We start from the raw sequence: 21,843 nt of genomic DNA, 5'->3' as shown, positions 1-21,843 counted from the left end.
AAAATGCATTGTGTGTCTACTGTTCCTAAGCACTTCAGAGGAAAACACATAATATATGTGATTTCAAGAGCCGCTGTACTTCAAAAGTGAGTGTAGATGCAATATATTCAAAGCACATTAGAGAACTTTAATTATAGATTCAGCAAGTAAGTTATTTTAGTTTTATTTTCCTCACTCTCATTTTCTCTTCCTTCTCTTAAAGATCTGTCTTCACAACTTCCCTCCCTAATTGATTATCTTTACTAGAACCCTGCGAGTGACTGTTTCTTTAATCCTGCTTCCGTCCTGCCCTGCAATACCCACTCCCACCCGCTCCCGCATTGTTTCTTGAGTTTTTGTCCCATTCTCACCCACAAAAACCTTAGATCCCGCAAATCCCACAAGAAAGACAGATTCTCCTATGCTATTTTTTTTAAAGTTGGTTAATATATATACACAAATGGAATTCAGACACAATTTTTATCACTAAAAATAAAACAAATCTTGTTTAAACTATGTAAAAATATTTTAACTCCTGTTATAATAGACAGCAAATTTCTTTTGATCCCTCGCTTAAATTTAAGTATTGAAACCTTTATTTAAAAAAAAAAAAGAAAAACTTGCTTTACTTTGCTGAAATTCTATTTATGACAAACTGACTGGAGATTTAGTGTTTTCCTGCAAATTACCACAGTCTCTTTTTTTTGCCCACCCAATTGCACCTGCAACAAAGTACATTTTACCTGCTTCCACTGTTATGGCAGCAGGTCCTGCTGCAAGGCTCTAGTCTGTACCCCTGCCCTCCACCAAGTTCTTTCCCATTTCCCACTTAATTCTGTCCCCTTCTAGCCCCCAGGTTAATTTTATTCTATACAGATTGCCTCTTTCTCTCCTACTTTAATGAAACACACACTCTCACCTGCTTATCTATCTCAGAGAGCAGATTGCTAATCACACACCTCTTTCTGCACATTTATAGACACACTGCTCCTGTATCAGGTAGAGTAGCTAGTAGGCCATGGATCAGAGGCACTGCAATAGCAGTACCAGCAGGTCAAGAGCTACATTTCCACTATATTATACAGTGTAATCAGTTGTGGGTCCATTTTAGACAACGGACACCATTAAAGCACACTTAAAGTGAGGTCAAATTTGGCTTCAGATTTTGGCTTGATAAAATAATATTTTACAGAATATATTTTTTTCAGAAATACTTTAAACTTGCAGAGAAAACGTTTTAAGAAGAGACTAAGATTCCCTTGAGGACTTTGTAATTCAGACACAGAACTATTAAACTAGTTCATGAGAACCGTAAAGTGACATTGACAAGAAAATAACTATAAACCAAAGTAACACTGCCTAGCTTGTTTTCGTTGTCCACGCTGAAAGAAAATTAAAAAGAAAACAAACAGTATAAGTGGTGAACAGTAAATCAGATTACAAAAGTTCTTTCAATGTTAATCCAAATATGATTTTTAACCTGAGTATATTTTAATCTTTAAAATAGTGAACAATGTTTATTTATGATTGCAGGACTGGGTCCTAGTACATTATACTTTTTTGTGTGAGTTACCCTTAGATCAGAAGTTGAATTGAAATTAATGGGACTGTTTGGATAGTTTAATATTAATCACATAAGTAAAGATTATAGGATCGAGCATTTACCTTTTATTAACTTTGTCTAATAAAAATAATTTAGATCAAGAGACAAATTCACTGTTTGGATAAGCAGATTCAACTCAACTGAGCCTTGTCAGGATTCAATTTGTATTATAATCTAAATAGTTTAAATTAGAACATTATTATATTTGACTAGGTATTTAATATTTTATAATGTCATAGGTATACTTTTATCCTTTTAGTTATTGTTTTAGAAAATTTTTGGCAAGCACAGACTATTTGAGCAACCCTGTGTACTAAATTCTTTCAAGTAGATGTACTCTCCTATGGTACATCAAACACGCCTGAGCTAAGAGGATAATTTTGAGGAAACTTTAAAGTCTGTTGTATTGATCAGATGAAAGATAGTGCTCTAAGAATAGTAGGATTGGCTTTAGCCATTTACAGAATTTTGTAAAGTATCCATTCTTCACAGAACACAAGAGAAGTGGTTCTGAAGAAGATTTCAAGCCAGGATGGCAGTGGAAGTATTACCACTGTAACTTAGGCTACTTTCCTGTGTTTTCTTTAATGTACAGTCTTCGCACTACTGTATTTTTGTGTTTGGCAGACTTTTTCTGGCTTTTATGCCTAGACCACCTAACATTTTTTTCTGCAGGTTTTGCCATTGTTCACATTGTACCAATACTTTGTTTCTGAAATTTGTCGGGACCCGGTTAAATGTATTGAAGGAAGAATCCTCAAGGTAATGTAATAAACCTTCTAGCTGCTACAACGTATTCCATTTTGAAATAAACATTTCATTTAACTTTATTACTAAATGTAATTGATTTACTGTTCCTTGGTATATAACATTGTGCCATGAACTGTAAAAGAAATATTTTATACTTGAGTTCTTGTTCAATATTTTTCTCTCAATGAGCATCTTGATGGAATGAGAGTCCTTTGTGATTGAAATCACTTATTTTTATTACTGTCTTTACTAATCAAGACTCCTACAATAGTCAAAAATATGAACATAACATATTCCCTTCTGAGTCTGGCCTTTTTCTTTGGCAAACATTGATTTTCCCCTCTCCTGCTCTTTTTAATTTTTTTTAAAGTTACGTGTACGTGGCGTGGCTGTCCTTATTCACTTCCTTACTCACTGTCAACACCAGTAACGTCATCAAGAACTTTGTCATAACTTTTGACATAGTTTTGTCACTTCATTTGTACTCCTGCTAAAGTTCTTTAAATCTTAGTGTGAGTGCATTTTTTAAAATAATATAACTTGTAAGTGAAAGCTTAACTATTCTAGCGTTTGGATGACTCAAGGAAATGATGAGGATTATGGAGAACGGATGACTACATTGATTTGGATAAAATAGGAACTGACTGGAACCTATAACTATAAAGTTCTAACCAAACCTGAACCCTAATTGATTTTTTTTTTCAGTTTTGGAGAAAGGTTGTTTATTTTATTGTTGTTACATGAAATCTTCAGCTTTTGGGTTCATTTATTCAGTACAAGACATACAGGATTGCTGTCTAGCAATAAACATTCTCCATTAAATTGTGTCCAGTGGTCAAAATTTAGGTCAAAATTACTTGACGATTTCCCTTTTAATATATTTTATTGTAAGTGAATGGAATGACTAAGAAAAGACACTAAAACTAAATCTCAGTTTCTTATTTCTTTAAAGATTAAAGTACTTACAGACTTAGGATTTTTTGCGGAGGCTTTCCATGAACTGTGTCTGCTCAATCATGGCAAAAAAATTCCCTGGAAAGTACCTGCGGGCTACAGACTTATTGGGAAAATGATGGTAAAATATGCATGCTTGAATTATATTTGTACCCTCATATGCCACGAAACTATAACACTTGGTTCTCCTTCATTGAATTATAATGATCAAAAACCTTTACAAGCAGTATAGCCATTACTAGTTCCTGAAATTACTAGTACTCCAGCATCATGCAATAAGCAGTTTAGGTGTCATGCACTGAATGAGGGAGAGAACCGGTCATTGAACAGTGAAGACAAAAATAAAGTTTGAATACCTTCCTTGTTCACTGTGTTCCATCCAACCTATACAATGAGTAAGGCAGGCGTCTTGCAGGGAAAAGTAGTATGTGACCATGTAGTTTAAGACTATGGGTGAAATCCTAGCCTTATTTCAGTCTATGGCAAAATTCCCATTGACTTCAGTGATGCTAGGATTTCACCCTTTCTCATAATGCATATGCACAAAGGGACAGAGTTAAGGATGTATGCACTTGGGCATCTCCTGGTCTTGAAACATTTTATTTTGCAACTTTAACATTCCTTTCCTGTAATCTCATGTAAAGAAGTGTGTGTAAGTGTGTATATATACTTTGGTGTCCAAAACAAAGGTCTGATAGCCTGATTAGTTCTGTTGTTTGTCATTTGAGGATTAGAATCACCCACGCTAGATTAAAAAATAAACTAACACATTACAAATCATATCTTTTCACTACTTGAATTCTTTAATTGCCTTCAGTTAACATTATCTTCCTCTCTTCCTGTTAATATTTGGTTACCATTTTTAGTATTTCACTATAGGAGAAGCTTGTAGCCCTTTTAACAGGGCCACTGTTATTTTGGAATCCAGTCAGTCTGGAAAGATGAGTACAAATTAGTTTTACATACCAAATGCGGCCCCAAGTTCCTTGAAAATTTTGTAGCATTACAATTACATGGTCCTCTTTTTTAAAATGTTTTATTCCTCTGTTTGTGTGAAAAGCTAACACAGGCAACAGGGGAAAATGACTGATTGTGTGGAACCAGTGAAACTGACTGCAGAGGCAGTGACATCAAATGCACAAAAGGCTAGATTCTGATTTCCTTTCCACAAGTGTTATTGAGACCAGAATCAGGGCTAAAGAAAACCAATTACAAAGAAGCTGAAAATATACAAAATGTCAAAAACACAAATTAAATAATGTAAAAAAAAGAGAAAAACATCTTCCTTTCCCCCATTTTAATGTGTAGTAATCTTAGGTTTCATATGAAACATTACTTAAATGAAAAGTGTTCAGACAAAAAGGTGATCTTATTTAAAATTTCCAGTGTTTCTTTCAAACAAATGCCATAGGGAGACACTTCATGGGTTAAGAAGCTGAAAGTCGTGCAAGAGTAAGATACCAGTGTTTCCGAAAGAGAGTGAACATATTGCACCCCCACTAGATTGGGTCTTTAAGGACACCAGTACCATTAATGATATTTTCTTTGGCCCTCTGGGAACCTTCATTATTCAGAGCAGTACTTAAGCGTGTGCTCAGCCCTACTGAAGTCAACTGCATTTGAACATATGATTAAATGCATTTCTGAACTGAGGCTTACATGACAATATAGCATGTGACACTGTACCACTACACTGGTTTCCCCCAAGTTCCTTGTAAGAGCATCAGCAACTCATTCATCATTCATTGTTACATTTTAATTCCAGTCTTTTCAGAAATTTGACTCATCGAAACCCCTCCTGACGAATGCAAACTTACAGGTAAGAAAACAACTTTGTCTCATAGAACTAAAATGTTAGTTCAGAGCATGATTATTCACCTGCATAGTACCTGTAAGAGTCAAAAGGAATTATGTGACCTGGAGAATATACCTATTCCTGTGCTTTCTATATAACTTTGTATTGTCCATTATATGCCTCTGTAAATGTTTCCTTTTATTATTATTTATTATTTTATGTTAATAATAACACTCTTTAGCACTTCATATACATTAAATTTCACAATAGGCCTCTTTGGATAGAAGTTAGTCTCACCGTTCCTCGGTGGGTCACAACTGAGAATACCAGATTCAGGACAAACTGCTAAGAAATAGGGCAGACACACTGCAAAACTTGTGGTTATTCTTCCATGAGAAATACCAAACAAGCAACAGAAGTAAATTTCTGTCTTACCGCACTGGCTAACAAGAAGTCAGAACTGCAGCCTCCTTAGGTATTCCAGTCCTTGTTTCAACTCCCAGACACTAGAGTTAATGATAAGTGGTTATTTAAAACCAGTTTCATCAACCAAAGGGCTCTTCTGGTTCTAAAGGACTAGCCACACACCCAGGTCAATATATAACTTAGATCTTACCCTATAATTATGCTGTTGCCAATCCTTTAGTATCTAATATCTAAAGGTTTATTTATAAGAGAAAAGAAGAGAGACTTAAAATTGGTTAAAGGAATCAAATACATACAATAATCGCAAATTTCTTGGATCAAGCTTGAAGCAGTGATGAAATAAACTGCTGGCTTGTTAAGTGTCTGGTTAGAATCATAGAATATCAGGGTTGGAAGGGACCCCAGAAGGTCATCTAGTCCAACCCCCTGCTCGAAGCAGGACCAATTCCCAGTTAAATCATCCCAGCCAGGGCTTTGTCAAGCCTGACCTTAAAAACCTCTAAGGAAGGAGATTCTACCACCTCCCTAGGTAACGCATTCCTGTGTTTCACCACCCTCTTAGTGAAAAAGTTTTTCCTAATATCCAATCTAAACCTCCCCCATTGCAACTTGAGACCATTACTCCTCGTTCTGTCATCAGCTACCATTGAGAACAGTCTAGAGCCATCCTCTTTGGAACCCCCTTTCAGGTAGTTGAAAGCAGCTATCAAATCCCCCCTCATTCTTCTCTTCTGCAGACTAAACAATCCCAGCTCCCTCAGCCTCTCCTCATAAGTCATGTGCTCTAGACCCCTAATCATTTTTGTTGCCCTTCGCTGGACTCTCTCCAATTTATCCACATCCTTCTTGTAGTGTGGGGCCCAAAACTGGACACAGTACTCCAGATGAGGCCTCACCAGTGTCAAATAGAGGGGAACGATCACGTCCCTCGATCTGCTCGCTATGCCCCTACTTATACATCCCAAAATGCCATTGGCCTTCTTGGCAACAAGGGCACACCGTTGACTCATATCCAGCTTCTCGTCCACTGTCACCCCTAGGTCCTTTTCCGCAGAACTGCTGCCTAGCCATTCGGTCCCTAGTCTGTAGCGGTGCATTGGATTCTTCCATCCTAAGTGTAGGACCCTGCACTTATCCTTATTGAACCTCATCAGATTTCTTTTGGCCCAATCCTCCAATTTGTCTAGGTCCTTCTGTATCCTATCCCTCCCCTCCAGCGTATCTACCACTCCTCCCAGTTTAGTATCATCCGCAAATTTGCTGAGAGTGCAATCCACACCATCCTCCAGATCATTTATGAAGATATTGAACAAAACCGGCCCCAGGACCGACCCCTGGGGCACTCCACTTGACACCGGCTGCCAACTAGACATGGAGCCATTGATCACTACCCGTTGAGCCCGACAATCTAGCCACCTTTCTACCCACCTTATAGTGCATTCATCCAGCCCATACTTCCTTAACTTGCTGACAAGAATACTGTGGGAGACCGTGTCAAAAGCTTTGCTAAAGTCAAGAAACAATACATCCACTGCTTTCCCTTCATCCACAGAACCAGTAATCTCATCATAAAAGGCGATTAGATTAGTCAGGCATGACCTTCCCTTGGTGAATCCATGCTGACTGTTCCTGATCACTTTCCTCTCATGTAAGTGCTTCAGGATTGATTCTTTGAGGACCTGCTCCATGATTTTTCCAGGGACTGAGGTGAGGCTGACTGGCCTGTAGTTCCCAGGATCCTCCTTCTTCCCTTTTTTAAAGATTGGCACTACATTAGCCTTTTTCCAGTCATCCGGGACTTCCCCCGTTTGCCACGAGTTTTCAAAGATAATGGCCAAGATAATGCTTCCAAATGATTGGAATGTCCTCAGTCCTTTGGTTAGAGTACTCCCATTAGTATAAATTCACAGTCCAGAGATCAGAGCAGGAAAGAGGCCAAATGGAGATGTTTCCAGGGCCTTTTATACTTTCTGCCATATGTTGGGAACGTCATTGTCCCAAACAAAACCCTCAGCAGTTTGTGGAAAAGTACAGCCACAAGATGTAGTCCAGTGTCACATGAGCTGGTCACAGGCCCTTGCATGATTCAATGAGTCATAGCAGAGGCCATTATCCATATTCTGACTGGAACATCCACAGGAAAGTCCATCAGGTAGGGATAAGATTCTTCCATGGCCTATTGTGTTTGTTGATGGGCTATCAACTTGAATACTCCATTCACGATGTGCTGGCTAGATTGGATGTAAACCACCTGGTCGGTGTTACCCAGGAGCAAACACATTTGAAATATAGGTACATAGTCAATATTCATAACTTCATGAATACATGCATGATACATATGATATGCATACAAATAGGATAATCATATTCAACAAATCATAACTTTTCTATTGACACCTTACATGACATACTTTGCACAAGATTTGTTGCAACTGTATAACAGTGGTAGCAACGATAATATACATGGTCATATTTTAATCATATAACATCACAATTAGTATTATAATTGCCAGTTTACCAAATGAGAAAACTGACAGAGATTTGACATGACCAAAGCTGAAGAATCTCCACAGGATCACTGTGGCTCTATCTTGAGATTTGATTTAGTTAGTTCCGCTATTTATATACTTCATGGTACTACATTAAGAACCTCTTCTAGCTTTCGGAGTGGTAGCCGTGTTAGTCTGTATCAGCAGAAAGAACGAGGAGTACTTGTGGCACCTTAGAGACTAACAAATTTATTTGAGCATAAGCTTTTGTGGGCTAAAGCCCACTTCATCAGATGCATGCAGTGGAAAATACAGTAGGAAGATAGATAGATATACAGAGGTTTGATACGAAATTTAATATTTATGAAGAGCTAAAAAGTTAATTATTATTAGTAATAATTAAGGAAGCATTTACAGAGAGTAGAATGAAAAATACAAAGTTGTATAGCAAGTACACAGTATTGTTAGTTTTGTGATGCAGGGTTTTTTTTGTGGGGGGTTACAAATAATGTGAGTTTGCTCCCTGCCTTAATCTCTGTAACAAGAATCAAGTCTGGGAGCAGAATTGGGATTTTGGCTGAGATTACTGATATAGAAGTTTAATTGTATACTATTTGTGACTATCTCTGTTCAAGGACAGATACATACTTTGTAAATAGAACAAATTATGAAAATATTCGGACTCTGTCATTGATTTTTTCCTCCAGCAGGAAATTCACCTGCCAGGCCCTCCCATATGTGACCACTTGGCAGAAAAACATTATGGGAAGAAAAATACCAGTTCCTCCATGGTGACAAATATTATATTATCTAGTATGAGCCATATCTACTTGTATTTTCATGAATGGCATTAATAGAAGTGGAGTACACATTTCTTTTATTGAATTCAGATATGGTGGTTAGCATGTAATTGCATATTAATTCGAATTATTAACTTTGCTTGTAGGTACTAGAAGACTTATTTAATTGGAGTCTACCTCCAGCTGTGGTTTCAATGTGTGATCAACAAATCATGAATAAATTAACTTTGGCCAAAATGCATTTCATCATTTGTCTTTCGGCAACAATAAATAGCATTCCTGAAAAAGTGATTAAAACAATCTATTCTGTGGATAACACTAGCTTAAAAAAGCCAAGCAGAATCGTGGAGTCAAGCATAAAAAGTAATTATAATTGTCATGAAAAAGTCTGATCATCATTTGATTTTATTCTCCAGCTTGTTTCATGTATAATTTTATCATTTTTAACATTTCTGTACACATTATACTGATGCATTTTAAAGAATATTCATATTGTCTTGCTGAAAATGTAAACGTTTATTTTTTATTTTAGAAAGTTTGAACATATAAGTTTTCAAATTTTTTATAGTTAAAATTTCATATTTAAATTTAATTTAGAGTTGCCTTTCATTCTTACTTCTTTTTATAGATACATTATTGTTGGTGGATCCTATGGCTTTTTGTGCTTTGTACTGTTTTAACATTTCCTGATCACTTTCTTCCAAATGAGTATCCATTTTTTCATCTTGGGAGATGAATGACTGGCTTCCTTTTCTTTTTAGTAAATTACCCACCAGAAGATACTCTTTAGATCATGATGTGGTCACCTATTTATTTTCCTTTCATAGTCAGAATGCTTCACTTATTACTATTAATTATATATATTGTGGAATCTCCCAAGATATGTTGGGGCCCTCTCCAAACATAAGAGATAGTTCATGTCCCAAAGATCTTACAGTATAAAAAGTTGAAGACAGAGAAGTAGATATGGGAACAAACAAAATGGTCACAATGAGGAGAAAGACATGCTTTGTTTGTTCCAAAGGTTGTTGGATTTAGTTTGTTATATATGAACTATGCCTAACTGCTCTGTTCTTCCTCATTGGCAGTTGCAGGCTCAGTCCTTTTCTTCATGGGGCTAGCTCTTGTGGGATTGGAGGCTTTTCCAAATTCTCCTCCCCCCCCCCAAAAAAAAATCCCCCAATGTCTAAACAGAGAGCCCTGTAGCTGCAACTGAGATGTGTGAAGTATAAAAAGTTTGGCAGGGTGGTAGAACAAATGTAAATAAGAAATATGTTTGAGAACAGTCATGAATTTCTCATGAATATTCAGTGAATAGAAAAATAAGATAAATTCTTCAAATTATTGAGAATTATTTGCTCAGCTCTGCTCCTTTGTAAGTTGAAGTCTTTCTTGGAATTTAACTGTTATCCTTTGCTTTTACAAATGTTATTTGCCAGTTAATGCAGAAGTTACAAGACACCAGGAACAAAGCAGCATTATTATACAGCTGGTCAGATGTAAAGACGAATTAAATATGGCTATGCTAAAGGTAATTTTGTTGTTTAGGAAACAGTCCACTATTCATCAAATGATGTATTTCCTATGTAGCCGAAATTATACAATGGGGACTAGATGATGTAGGGAACTGGAAATGAGTTAAAGAGTCTCTACTTTCTAGGTCACTGGTTCTAATGTGACCCAAGCTGTTAATAGCTATAGGTAGCGTCCTACCAATTTCATGGCCGTGAAAAATGTCATGGACCATGAAATCAGCCCTCCCCCGTGAAATCTGATCTCTTCTGCTGCTGGGAACCCACGGCTCCTAGCTGCTATTCCGGCCGCGCTAGGGAGGGACAGGAATTGTCCTTCTCTGCATGGCCGCCCTTGGTTGGGAGATCAGACCCACCTACAGAGGCAGCGCAGAAATGAGAGTGGTACACCCTTACTTCTATGCTGCAGCAGCCCTGGAGCTGGGCTCCAGGCTTCCGTTCCACCCCCCTCCACCGTCCCCAGCGGCTTCTGCCACAGCACCAGGCACCAAGCTCGAGGCTTCCTCCCACAGTGACTCTTGCCGGGCTGGAGGATTTTGCTTCCAGTGGCTACAGCTGGGGCATCCTGGGCTCTGGGCTTCTGCCCTCACTAGGGTTGCCAACTTTCTACTCACACAAAACCGAACACCCTTGCCCCACCCCTGCCCCACTCCTCCTGAGGCCAAGCCCATGCCTCACCCCTTCTCTGAGGCCCTGCCCCCCAGCTCACTCCATCTCCCCTGTGTTGCTTGCTCTCCCCACCCTCACTCACTCGCTCATTTTCACTGGGCTGGCTCAGGGGGCTGGGGTGTCGGAGGGGGTGAGGGCTCTGGCTGTGGGTGCAGGCTCTGGGGTGGGGCCCGGGATGAGAGGTTTGAGGTACAGGAGGGAGCTGGCGGGGGTGGAGCCGAGGGGTATGGGAGTGGGCTCTGGGCTGAGGCAGGAGGTTGGGGTATGAGGGTGTGTGACAGCTCTGGCTGGGGGTGCAGATTCTGGAGTGGGGTTGGGGATGAGGGGCTTGGGGGGTAGGAGGGTGCTCCAGGCTGGGACTGAGGGGTTTGGAGTATGGGAGGGGGGGCCTGGGAGGAGGTATGGGCTCTGGGCTGGGGGTGCAGGTTCCAGGGTGGGGCCAGAAATGAGGGGTTCAGGATGCGGGAGGGAGCTCCAGGCTGGGGCAGGCAGTTGGGGTGTGTGCACGGGTGAGGGCTCAGGGTGGGGGTGTGGGCTCTGATGTGGGGCCAAGGATGAGGTGCAGGAGGGGGCTCAGGGCTGGGGCTAAGGGGTTCGGAGTATTAGAGGGGGCTCTGGGCTGGGGCAGGAGATGTAGGTGTGTGTGAGGGCTCTGACTGGAGGTGCAGACGCGGGTGGGGCTAGGGATAGCAGTTTGGGGTGTAGGAGGGTGCTCCTGGCTGGGACCGAGGGGTTTGGAGGGGGAAGGGGGATCAGGGCTGGGACAGGGTTTTGCAGCCTGGGAGTGGGGCAGGGGTGCAGGCTCTCGGCAGCGCTTACTTAAAGCAGCTCCCAAAAGCAGCGGAATTTCCTCCCTCTGGCTCCTATGTGGAGCCGTGGCCAACTCTGTCCACTGCCCCGTCCACAGGCGCCACCCCCACAGTTTGTGGCCAATAGGAGCTGCAGGGGAAGCCCCGAGGTTGGGGGCTTGTGTGCCTGCCAGTTGCAGTCGGGGAAGCCTGGGCTAGGGACTTCCGTCCCCCCGCCGCTCCAGCTGGGGAAGCCTGGGCTTGGAGCTTCTGCACCCTCAGCCACTCCAGCTGGGGCTTGGGGCAGTCCAGACTCGGGGCTTCCCAGGCTTGAGGCTTCAGCCCCGCGGCTGCAGCCAGTCTCCAGGTGCCCAGGCTCAGAGCTTCTTCCCCTATGGCTGCTGCTGGGGCTTGGGGTGACCCGGTAGGGGCTTCTTCTGGGACTGGGACACCCATTTTTCCTGTGGGGCCTCCAAATTGGCCAGGGACCCCTGCCTTAATCTATCCCTGGCATGGACTAGCAACTAGGAGCCCCCTCTGTTTCAACAAAGAGGCTTGGGACTAACTTGGACATGAGAACTAATGTACCCATTCACCTTTAGAGGTGGTCCCTGCAGAACATATCTGAGTTATTTTGATGGGATAATATACTGGATAAATAGAAATTAATTCTCTAGAACCTTTGACAAGGCATTTAAAAGAGAAGCATTCCATTTCATTTTGTTGTGTAGTTTAAGAAATTACAGCTCCAGGCATATGACAAAGTAAAATAAAGATTTAAAACATTTTGAATAAACTTACTGGTGCTCTTGACAGGCATTAATTGCTGCCTGTATGAATTCCGCCAAATCCATGGAAAAGGTAAAGAAATAGATAGTGAGAGAAAGTAGTCATTCTAGTGTCAGTTGACTGTTCTCTCCTGGCAAATTAATCATCCTCTATCTATGACCCTTTACCCTGGAAATCAGGCTATTGCTTATTACCTTACCTAATTGTTTATTGCTTATTTTAGATATTAAACCTCATGCATCATGGTTTATCCCAATCTCTAACTATGCAGAGGTGGGAGGGAAAATTATCCCTCATTTGACCACTGCAGGGTTCTTACACCTACCTCTGACACAGTTGGCCACTATCAGAGACAGAATAACTGTCTAGATGAACTTTGGGCCTGATGCAGTAGGGCAATTCCTATGTTGCTTAGTTGGCAACTAGAAAGTAATACTATGCTGCTCCATACTTGAAAACATGCCACATATAATTTTTAAATGAGTTGGAAGAGTGCTCTTCTTTTAGAGACTACAAAACACTTGAGAGGCATAATACAGATTTGACGCTTCTGATGTTTCCTTTGAGCCCTATCATACCATGGATTTTTAAGAAGAGCACCCTTTTGAGGTCATTGTGGAGTTCTGCTTAAAAACGGATGGCATGACATGTTCCTATGACTTTTAACTTAACTCTTCCTAGAGTCCTGAGGTTGACAAGTTTTTAGTTTAAAGTGAAATTTCTTTCTGATCTGGTTTTTCCAAGGTCTCCTGCAGCTTTACTTAATGTGAATCCGAGGGCCTGCAAGCTACTCAGGGACTTTCAGGACATATACTGTACTCATTAATTATAACGAGGTTATATTTAGATAATAGGTTTCTTTCAATATGAACAATTGCTCTTTTATTATTTTATTTACAATTGAAAATTACTGAATCCTGAACTGTATGATATAAAGATAAGAATGAAAAATGTTTAACTGAATAATTTCTAATTATATTTTATTAAGATATACAATACTATATCTTCTGGTGCTTAGAGTAATAAATTAGAGTATTGTGCTTAGAGTCATAAATTACAATATTGCCAGTTAAGTATGCAGTGCTACTTCCTGTTCTTTGAGTTTATAACCAGATCAAAAAAAATAATCTTGCCTACAGAAATAGTGCCTTGTATTCATGTGGGCCTATTTCAAAGTATGGAAAGTCCTGGACAATAACAGGGAACTTTTTAAGTGTCTTTCTATTATTTGTATTATTTCTTGAAATTACATGATGTTGTGATGTTCTTCTCGTAGGGGATTTTATTGACAGAAGCTGAAGAAAGGCTTAACTCTCTTGTAGCCAACATACAGAATGAATATGACAGGAAGATTTCTCACTGTTCTGCTGTAGAATTAGAGACTGTTATTGAGGCCAAGCTTCAGCTTGCAGTTATTTCTCAGCAGAGACATCAAACTGCTTTCAGGTAAATGACCAGAATACATTGCAGCTTGCTGAATGTAAGATTAACCCCCCACCCCCACCCCCAAAAAAAATCAACTATCCTCTTTGCTTTCAAAGATACTCATAAATTTCAAACGTTAAAAGCTACCGGAAGTAACAACAATAATTGCCTGTCTATACCAAAAGAAGGACAGGAGACACTTGATATTATTTTAATCAGGCTGCAACTTTATTACTAGATGTCTGGGACTACCCGGCAGATAAAAGTGTCCAGTGCAGGTAACTCCATGATCATTTCAATATCTACCTGAGGGCTTCCGCAAGCCTCCCTGCTTTTTTTCCATCCAGGCCCCGCAGCCAACCCATTGCTGGGACCTTGCCACTCCCACCCCCGAAGGAAGGGTAAGGTGGGCTATAAGGAAGGGGGGTTGGCTCCGTGCCGTGCCAGTCATAGGAGCCCTGAACCTCCCCTGTTCCACTCCTTTAACAAACATCTCCTTTTAAAGTCCTTTACCAAGCCATTTATCTGGTCACTATGTCACTTCCCTATGGAGTACCTGCCCTGGACACCCACCCCACACTTACATAATGAGTTGTGACAGCATAGCCTAACTCCTTCCCTATTCACCATAACAAAGCTCTCCCTGAGCCTGCTGTGGGGAAGGTGAAGCCCCCCCACTTTCTACCGTGGCCAATCTTGTGGTAAGGGAAAACATCCTTCCCAGACTCCCTAGAAAGGAGCAATTAGCACAAAGCCCACAGCAGATCCTGACCAAATTTGGCATTTTGCCACCTCCAACAGGAAGGAGGTGGGTGCTGCTGAGCCTGGTCTGAGGAAAACGGGCTTCTCCCTCCAGGCTTGTCCTTTATCAATTCCCAAGCCCTTCTAGTTCCTGGGGGACATGTCAGCGTTGCCAAGCTGACCCACTCACTTTTGCAGCATCTACTGAGCTTCTCTCTCATCCCGCACCCATAAAGTGCTATACTCCTTCCCCCAGCAAGCCAGACAATATCCACCCCTACTTAAGATGTGGTGTGGTCATTTGTGTGCATGGCAAATTGCATTAGGATTCTATTGTCTATTTCATTTAAAAAAATCAATATTTGACATATCAGTTGCTCCAGATAGAGTGTTTGTGATATATTATTTTGCAGAATTAAAAAAATACACCCAGGATTTTTACTGAAAATAGGAGTCTGCAAATTTTAGCAGATGCCTTCCTATTTTTGGTATAATTTTAGTATAGAGAGAACATCTTTTTCTGCAAAATCTTTTTTTCTGAATTTATGAAATTGTTTTATTTTAAAATGCCTTTGTCCCTGGCCTAAGAGAACATTCGTCAGATTTACTCATTGATGTTAGATCTGAATTGTAATACTAGATTTTGGAGCTGTTCTAATTGTATTAATATAGCTTTAATATATTTGAATGAATTAGATATTAATTGCACTGAAGTATATTTGCATTTTTAAATTGAATTAATAGTATTGTGTAGAATACTGTTGTATTTTCATGACTTTCAGATTTCCCCATAATTTCTAAACCTCAAATTTTGTGAAAATTTCTGGTGCCCTTTGAGACCTTCATAAAATTGAGGTTTTCCTGTACTTTAGGAATATCAAGCACAATAGAGATACAAATTATTCATAGAAGTTTCTGTATAATCATCTTCATATCACATTAATGTTTAATTTGGGATAATTTTCCTGCTTAGTATAAAATAAAATAGATTAATCTATTTTTATAAGAATGATGATTTTATTACAGTATTTTTTGTTTTTGATAATGTCTACCTCTTCCCTTTAGCTAGATCTTTTATCTGATGTAAACAGTATTTGCATTGCAGTGGGCTGTTAACTAGAGATTTAAGCTTAGCTTGTCACCCCTTTTTGGGCTAATCACTCGTGTTTTAGTTTACCGTTCCATTCTCCCACTATTATCATGCTGAACTGCAATTCCCCTTTCTGGTGTTCTAATAAATTGTCTGTCATCCAGCTGAATCCTCATGTAGCCTTGACTCAGAGCCTACCAAAGAGAAGATTTTCTCTTAAATACATGGACTAATACTAATTATACATTGGACTTATCTACCATTCTCCATCTTCAAAGTGCTGTACAAACATTCACAAATTAACTGAAGACATTGAGATAGCACAACTATATAATCTTTCAGCTGAATTTTCTTTAGATTATTTAAAAGAAGACAGAAGTTTCCCTGAAGTCCAGGCAGCAGGACTGGTGCTTTTGTATCAGAGTTAATAAGGTATTTAGTGTAGATGCGGAAATGAGAACTTGTAGACTGCCTGTGGACATTTCTCCTCATGTAATCCTTGTGGTTCACTGTTCCTGTCAAGCAGATTAATGCTGCTGTAAATTTCCCCAAGAGAAATAACTGACCAGTATGCAATGACTGCTCTACCCTTTTGATTGCTATGTCAATTTTATGAAACTCTCTTGTCAGTATCCAACTACGTATTGTTTCTCTCTTGGCTTACAATTTGCTTCAGACTGGAACCTCTTTTTACGGTGTCAGAGGTACCAGTGTGTGTCAAGCATTTGCTGATTATCTTTTGGGGCTCTCCAATGCGGGGTAGATGTTCAGTCGGCCTTATAGATGGGTGGTTCAGTGATCCAAAGTGGTCAGGAAGGAAGTACGGTACTTAATCTTCAAATGTTTGCATATGTCCATTACACTAGATGTGTGTGTGCCTTGCACACCAATGCCAGAGAGTTTTCCCAAGTAATAGAGGGGTGCCACACCTCTGCCTCCTGCTCTGAGTTGAGGGTATAAAAGGCAGAACTGCCCTGCCCATCCTTCAGTTCCTTCTTACTGTCTGTTCTTAGAGTGTACTTGTTCCTCTTTCTAGCTTTTGATAATTAGTAGTTAGCCTAGTTGTAGTTAGTGATACTCATTTTGTTTCCTTGGACCTCTTTTTCCTTTTCTTTTTGTTTTCCTTTTATATCCTTAATGTCAATAGTTAGTGGATCTGGGCTTTGGGAAGCCTATGCCAAGGGCCCTTGGCTTCAAGCCCTGCTCCAGGGGTCACAAACCAATGCCTGTGAATCTATGAGTGACCCTGACTCCTGCTGTTTGAAGTATTTGGGTAAGAGCCACGTCAGGGAGAGCAATCCAGACTGCCAGGGTTTCAAGACTAGAACAAGGAAACAAAATAAGAGTATCTCAGATACATCCCCATGGAGACTGCCCTTTGCCCAGCATCAGAACCAGATCAGTCAGATTGAGGGAGTTCCTTGACCACTCCTTTCAGAAGTGCTCCCCTGGCCTTACCTGTAGACAGAGACAGGAGGAGATTCCTGTGATGGGCATCTGTCCCACACTGGGGTTAAGGTGGCTAGGCAGGCCATTTAAATCCCCCAGGTGCACCTGGAGGAGGAGCCGGGGAGCAGGCCACTAATTAGGAACAGGTGGGGCCAGTATATAGCCAAGTAGCTGGCTATTGCAAGGGTGTAAAAGGTTGCAAGGAAGTAGGCTACAGTCACTCCCTGAGTAGAGGGAGTTGGAGGGTGGCAAACCCAGGGAGGGGAGAAGCTAGTAAGGTAGGAAGAAGCCCAGGAAACTGCAGCAAGGACTAAGGAGATATAGCCTTTGGCTGCATGTTATAGGGTCCCTGGGCTGAAACCCTGTGTAGAGGGTGAGTCTGGGTTCCCTTACCAGCCACTGGGTAGTGGCACAGCGCAGTGGAGACACCAGCTAGACAACAGGCTCTGGAAGGACTTTGAATTCTCCAGAGGGGAAGACTTTAATGATCTGGCTGGAGGGCCAAGCCATGAAGAGGAAGCTGCAGATCTGGGAATGAGCGAGGCAGCAGAATGAGACAAGATGGGAGAAGACACCACTGGAGGGAGGGTGCAGACTGGCAGAGCTATTCCCCACAGTGGCCAGCAGTGGTAAGTGAACCCTGTGACAATTCCACTAACCAGGACAGTCTTCAAAGAGGTACAAGCACTTGGAGCACCCTCAGCTGCTGAAGCCTAAGAAGAGGACAGCTTTGACTTCATCAAACTCCTCTGTACGGGACTCTTTGGCTGCAGAAGTTAGCCAGTCTTGTATTGAAAGTACAGTGTGCCCTTTGGCTGACCGCTCCCTGGTACTGCAGTTTAGTGGATCTCATGAGCAAAGCCATTGACTCTAGTACCCATTCTGGGGCCACTGAGATCAGTTACTTCATCAGTGCAGATGGTGGAGCCATCATTGCTGAGCATGGGGATGTGAGGGCAAAGGCCCCTTTTGGTACTGACCACTCTGGAGGCCTACAAAGCTGCATAAGTTCTGCTGAGCCTTTTGGTACCGCCCTTGCCAACCATCCAGACCAACAGTGCCATGTGGAACCATCACACAAGTGATGCATATGTTGCCGCCAACATTTGGATCTGTTTTGGTCCTTGTGACCTTGAGTCCTGTACTGCTTTCTTCAATCTCCTTAGTGTTGGCTCGGAGACTACCGTAAGTAACTGCGCCACCTCAGATTAGGAAACCCTCAATGCTGCTGCCGGTACCATAGTTGCATCATGGATCACAAACCTGATTTGTGGTTATGCTGCCCGGTACTGCACCACCCTGGCTTCATAGTTCTCTGCTGCCACCTCGGATTCTGAAGTGAGTCCCTTCTTTTTCCACTTCAGGGAGTCCAGGGCCTCCTTCAGGAACCATTTCCATTCTCATAACAAGTGAAAGGACTGGAATGTCTGGTCTAGGCAGAACTCACCTCCAGTACCATACCAGCCCCATCACTGGCCTCACTGGGTGTCTTCCACATTACAGTCCCTATCCTGAAAAACACTGATAGCCCTGAGTACCTTTATGCACAAGAGTAATCCCATTGAACTCAATGGGACTACTCACAAGGTGCAGGACGTAGGTAGTTCTTCACCATTATGTAAAACTGGAATAAAGTGGTGGCAAATCAGTCTTTAAGGATTCAGTTGGGAAGAGTGGGAAGACTAAACAGTACTAAAACAGGTTTCAGAGTAGCAGCCGTGTTAGTCTGTATTCGCAAAAAGAAAAGGAGTACTTGTGGCACCTTAGAGACTAACAAATTTATTTGAGCGTAAGCTTTTGTTGTTAGTCTCTAAGGTGCCACAAGTACTACAAAACCACTTTCTTGGTTTTCATTACTGTTTGAGGCTCTTTGTGTACTGAATCAATTAAGTCAGTCCAGTGTGCAGTTGACACATATTGGTAGGAGTATGTGAGTAACCTTAGAATACTGCTGTTCATCCTTTGTCTGTTTTCTGCATAAATAAAGGACTGTGTCTTCTAGAACGTTCAATCTAGCATTTTTCAAATTTCACAGTCTGATTCCTATTTACAGTATTTAGAGGCCTTAAATTATATTTACTCTCACTTTAAGGCAGCTTTACATTGCCAGAGCTGTGCAAAGAGGCCGCAGTGTAAATTAACCTGGCTTATCATTTTTGAACAATTAATTTGTGGAATAGTTTTATGCCTTCCAACAAGAAGTTGGAGCTTTTGCCTTTTGAGTTATGGTAGCTTGGAAATACTTTGCATTGTTCAATATCACAGAAAAGCAATAACGTTTCAGAAATGTGGTGAAAGATGGGAAGGTTGGAAAAATACTTATAACTCATATGGTGTAACTACACATGTGACGTTGTTGCTTGTAGCTCTGATTCAGTAGAAAGTTGGGGACAGCTGTTACAAGGAGCACATTCTCTGGAGGGTAGGCCTATGTCTGGCTCAAGAGCATTTGTTGGAAAAGATTTTCCCACTAGATCAGTTTCCCAAACATTTTCCTGTCTTGAAAATACCTTCATTCTTTTGACAAAATGTGGGATTTCCATCTATATTTGCAATTGTTGGAGATTCCTTTTCAGTCATAAAATATCAGTGTAGCTGGTAAGTCCTCTCTTTCTTTTTCAAAGAAGCACTGTTTAATTAGAGTGTTGCCAACACTCATGTTTTTTCCTAATGCCTTAACTGCTAGAACGAGGTTGCACAAGAATCTTACCTTTTAGGTTTTTTTAAAAATGAAGTTTATTGCCCTTGTGGTTGCAAAGAAAATCTTGAAAATGTGACCCAAGTGCAGTCTACAGGCTCAGAAACCAGAAGGCAAAGAAAAAAAGCCCATCATTTATTATTTTCAAGCCAATCTCATGATGTCGGGGGGAGGGGGGCACTGACTGATGATTTTTGAACACTTGATGTTCACAGTACTGTGGTTCATAGAGCACTGGGCCTTGGGTTGCATGTATGTGCTTCTCAGTGTGCCTGTTACAGCCCTTTTATATTAAAGGTTACTGAAAATCAGTCTCTAGCAACGTTGAATGATTGTGAGGGGGCAACTTCCAAATACCATGTGATTGCTTACTGGAGACTATGTAAAGGAAGTCTCTTGATTCAATCTTGGGAAGAGAGAAGCCTCTCTACAGGGACTTGGCAAAAGCCTGAGGTATAGTTACAAAGGGATACCAAGGAAGAAGGGTGTGTCCTCTCCTTTCCTAGCATGCAGAAAGTGGTACAGCCTCTATTAACAGGTTTGTCTGACTTTAAGCCAGGGATCTCAAACTCAAATCACCATGAGGACCACATGAGGATTAGTACATTGGCCGAAGGGCTGTATTACCGACACCTTTTCATGCAAAGATGCAAAAGCCCCTGGCCCCGCCCCCACTCCACCCCTTCCATGAGGCCCTGACTCTGCCCCGCCTCTTCCCACCCCTTCCCTGCCCCCATTCCAACCCCTTCCCCAAATCCCCGCCCCTGCCCTGCCTCTTCTCTGTCTCCTCCCCGCTCCTTCCTGGAAAGCGCTAAGTGCTGCCAAACAGCTGTTTGGCGGCAGGAAGCACCTGGCGGTAGGCAGAGGAGCCAGGACGCGGCGCGCTGGGGGAGGGGAGGCGGTGGGTGAGGGGAGCTTGGTGGCCACAGGAAATAACTCTGCATAGAAGTGGGTTTTTTACCAACAAAATGCCCAAATAAATCTGTTAGTCTTTAAGGTGCCACTGGACTCCTCATTGTTTTTGTAAATTCAGTATATGCTATAGATACATTTTTTTGTATTAATTAAGAAAAATCTAGTCTATAACTGCTGATTCACAATCAGAAATGGTCTAGACATCAGAATGATTACATAAAAGCATAAAATGATACATACTTTTGTTTTTAACAATATGTTCCCTATCAGTGCTGCTTTGGCTTTCTCTGCAATTCGACTTCTTCAGGATGCAATCATTTTCAGGAAGAATGTTCCACATATTCAGCTAAATATACAGCAAACAGAGCATCGAGTATGTATTGATACAGATTAACTTTGTAAATTATTGTTTGCTTGCTATGTAAAGTCTTGCATCAAAATGTCAAATTGAGCACACTGCTGAACCTCTTTTAGAAATGGTGGTGCGGTGATCACCACTCATGCATTTATCTACAGCTATTAAGCAGTGGTATCTGAAGTATTAAATTTACTTTTAGTCTTAGTATAGGAGAGGTCTGATATATCTGATAACTCTGTGTGGTTACTGTTGCTAAACATTGACTTTTAGTTGCCATCATAGTAGTTAATATGCTGTGGGAGTATTGTAAATGCAATTAGGATACTTTTTCATGTTGCATATTTTAGCATCAACATTTCCTCTGCCTATAAATCCCATAAAAAGCAAAGCAAAACAAGAAAAAAGACCACCAGAGAAATACCTTGTTGTATTGACCTAACCTCCTCCCAGTAGTTGTGCTACAGTATACAAATCCAGGATTTTCTTTTATACTGTAAAATATAGATTTGAACTTCAAACCTCTTCAGACACTTTTGGATGCTATGTAATAAATACGTGATTGACTTTACTATACGTAAATTGTATAAGCAAAT

General features: G+C 41.0%; 1 protein-coding gene across 1 annotated transcript in view; it reads left to right on the top strand.

Annotated features, from left to right (window-relative positions):
• The window catches only part of CFAP54 (cilia and flagella associated protein 54), a 209,517-nt gene that overhangs the window by 140,582 nt on the left and 47,092 nt on the right, over positions 1–21,843 (top strand). Inside the window, exons 47-53 of the mRNA XM_074941863.1 lie at positions 2,258–2,344; positions 3,285–3,407; positions 5,052–5,105; positions 8,943–9,159; positions 10,236–10,327; positions 13,851–14,020; positions 21,163–21,265. Coding sequence (XP_074797964.1) covers positions 2,258–2,344; positions 3,285–3,407; positions 5,052–5,105; positions 8,943–9,159; positions 10,236–10,327; positions 13,851–14,020; positions 21,163–21,265 — 846 coding nt within the window. The remainder of the gene's footprint in view (positions 1–2,257; positions 2,345–3,284; positions 3,408–5,051; positions 5,106–8,942; positions 9,160–10,235; positions 10,328–13,850; positions 14,021–21,162; positions 21,266–21,843) is intronic.

Source organism: Natator depressus, chromosome 1, assembly GCF_965152275.1.
Source record: "Natator depressus isolate rNatDep1 chromosome 1, rNatDep2.hap1, whole genome shotgun sequence".
NCBI classification, from domain to species: Eukaryota; Metazoa; Chordata; order Testudines; family Cheloniidae; genus Natator; species Natator depressus.
Note: the sequence above shows the minus strand (reverse complement) of the source record. Positions and strands in the feature narration are given on the sequence as shown.